The sequence below is a fragment of the Austrofundulus limnaeus genome, unplaced genomic scaffold, assembly GCF_001266775.1.
Source record: "Austrofundulus limnaeus strain Quisiro unplaced genomic scaffold, Austrofundulus_limnaeus-1.0 Scaffold289, whole genome shotgun sequence".
In the NCBI taxonomy this organism is placed as follows: domain Eukaryota; kingdom Metazoa; phylum Chordata; class Actinopteri; order Cyprinodontiformes; family Rivulidae; genus Austrofundulus; species Austrofundulus limnaeus.
In genome coordinates this window covers 213,650-215,880 of record NW_013952691.1, presented here as the reverse complement: position 1 = coordinate 215,880, position 2,231 = coordinate 213,650, and the positions used below count along the sequence as shown (strand labels likewise).

At 37.3% G+C, this 2,231-nt stretch overlaps 1 protein-coding gene across 9 annotated transcripts in view; it reads right to left on the bottom strand.

Moving 5' to 3' along the window:
* Window positions 1-2,048, bottom strand: part of cabin1 (calcineurin binding protein 1) — a 47,737-nt gene extending 45,689 nt beyond the window's left edge. For 8 of the 9 annotated variants that reach the window (XM_014021359.1, XM_014021363.1, XM_014021365.1 and 5 more), the window contains exons 1-4: window positions 1,887-2,048; window positions 1,375-1,433; window positions 1,179-1,271; window positions 966-1,079 (exon numbers count right to left, since the gene is read on the bottom strand). In XM_014021359.1, coding sequence (XP_013876813.1) covers window positions 966-1,079; window positions 1,179-1,271; window positions 1,375-1,377 — 210 coding nt within the window. In that variant the 5' untranslated portion in view covers window positions 1,378-1,433; window positions 1,887-2,048. Of the gene's footprint in view, window positions 1-965; window positions 1,080-1,178; window positions 1,272-1,374; window positions 1,437-1,886 lie in introns of all 9 variants that reach the window. The other variant, XM_014021360.1, reaches the window with a different exon arrangement.
* Window positions 2,049-2,231: the final 183 nt, after the last annotated feature.

The following is a 2,231-nucleotide window of genomic DNA, read 5'->3' as shown; positions in this document are numbered from 1 at the left end:
GTGTGTGTGTGTGTGTGTGTGTGTGTGTGTGTGTGTGTGTGTGTCTTGGTTTAAATACAGAAACTGACTCACTACTGAATTCATGAATAAATTATTTTTCTGAAAGATTATTTTAATCTGTTTGCAATGTAAACTTTTATTTATCCAATTATTGTTTCTAATGTAAAACAGTGTTATTTAGAATTGAGTTATATTGTCAAAATCTGCATTACATGCCTACTGGCTTATAACTTAATAATACTGCAAAACTGACAACGACTGAAAACTTCAAAGTCTTGGTGTGCACTGCAGTGAACCTTTGCAAAGTCACATTTCAGAGTTTGCAGCCAGTCAGTTTTTCTTTAGAACCCTCATGGGGATTACCTCTGTCACTTATTCATGTTTTTTTTTTTTTTTTTGTGACAATATATTTTTGGCCTTTGCTGTGCAGTCATTATTTTTATCATTATCATCCTTATTTCATTGCGAAGTTAATTCATCATCATCAGCAGTGCTGTCTGAGCCCATCTCTACCTGGACTATTTTTTTCCCAACATGCCCACACTGAGCAACAAAACAGATCAAGGTAAGCTATCGATGGRGAAACACAAATACTTTTCATCTTCATCTGTTTTGTGCTTCATGGAGACTTGGCTGTGTGAGCTTGTACTGGACTTGTGTCACAGTTTGCAGGCCTCCAGCTCATCAGAGAGAATTGCGTCACAGAGCTGTCAGGTGGCAAAGTGAAAAGTGGACACAGACTCAGACCAGATCCTGTGTATGGAGCAGATGAACCTGGGCTCTCTAAGTCTTGTCCTGTGCAATTTATTTAATCTGTAAATTACMATGTTGCACCGGCACCCCAAAGCAAATTCCTTCTGCAAATGTTCTAGGCARAAGTAGCTGTAGCTGAAGTAGCTGTGAAAGTAAAACATGTTTAACAACAATTTTAGATCTATAGACTCTAATGCACAGATTAGTTTTACCTCTTTGAGCAGTGGAGTTTTGAGCAGCTCATGATAAGCCTTRGCAGACTCTTCAAACTTGTCGTGTTTTTGAAGATCCAGAGCTTTGTGATACAAAGCAAAGGCCTCAGCTTCCTACAGTGAGAAACACAAACAAAGGCAAAATGTGAWTTCTATGCATCATGTCAGCAGAGGCTGTTTCAATGTCATTAATCATCTGTGTATAGTCTGTACTTGGGCCTCTTTTGTCTGACTCTTGTTACTTCTCAATGGGTCCTGAGATTCATCTGCAGCGGCCGAAGCAGCATTTAGAGCTGCGATTCGAATCTGGAAAGATTAAACAAAGAGAAAGTGTAAAAGAACAAACAATAAAGATACACATGCTGTATTTAATCATAGACTCAAGGGCTAGTGAAAYCAAAATTCTTACCATTTTATTATTTTGAAAGCAGATATTTTATCTTTGAGGATWTCAGTTTCTGACCGGTTCTGCTGGGGAAAACATTGGAGCAAAGAACGTTTAAGTCAGGATTCTTCAAAAGATACTTAGCTTTTTTCCATCAAACAATAATTTATCAGTGCATAGCAAATGCTTCTAGTAATGTTATTTACTCCATTTACTTGAACATGTGTAAGACTTAAAGCCAAATACCACCAGACTTAAAAAGGAGAGAAACGTCTCGGTCTGTGAGGTCCTTAAATGAACTGTTTTTTAATTGCAGGCATGAAACTAGCCTCGTTAGCTTTAGTGTTTAGCACATTTAACACTGTTCGGTTTGAGAAGGTCTAAAGTGATAACACAACCACAACTAAARACACTGGATACTATAATACCAGTGAAGTTATATTTAACTGTWGAAAGCTCTTATTCCCATTCAGTTTTCCGACCTAAAATGTTAGCTAGYACTTGTTTAAAGCATCACTTTCAAAGTTCTGTCTTACCGTTCATTTCCGAAAATTATCTCCACTAATTAGCTAAATCAACTTCCATAATACATGAAATTCCGATTCATGTGAGGTAATAAAGCCCCAAATTATTTAGAAACTATATTTATGCACCATCCTTTTGTTGTTGTAAGTCACGGACGTTACGTCATCATCTGCCACCCGCCAGTCAGTAAAGACGTCTCTCATTGGTCTTTTTTCTTCTTCGTGTTTTCTTAGCGATTGGAAAATCTCTGTTTGGTGCATTACCGCCACCAAGCGTAATGTATGGAGAGCCATTCATACTGTAATCATAGTCCATCGAATAAAGAAATACCCCCTGAAATAAAACAATGTTAATAT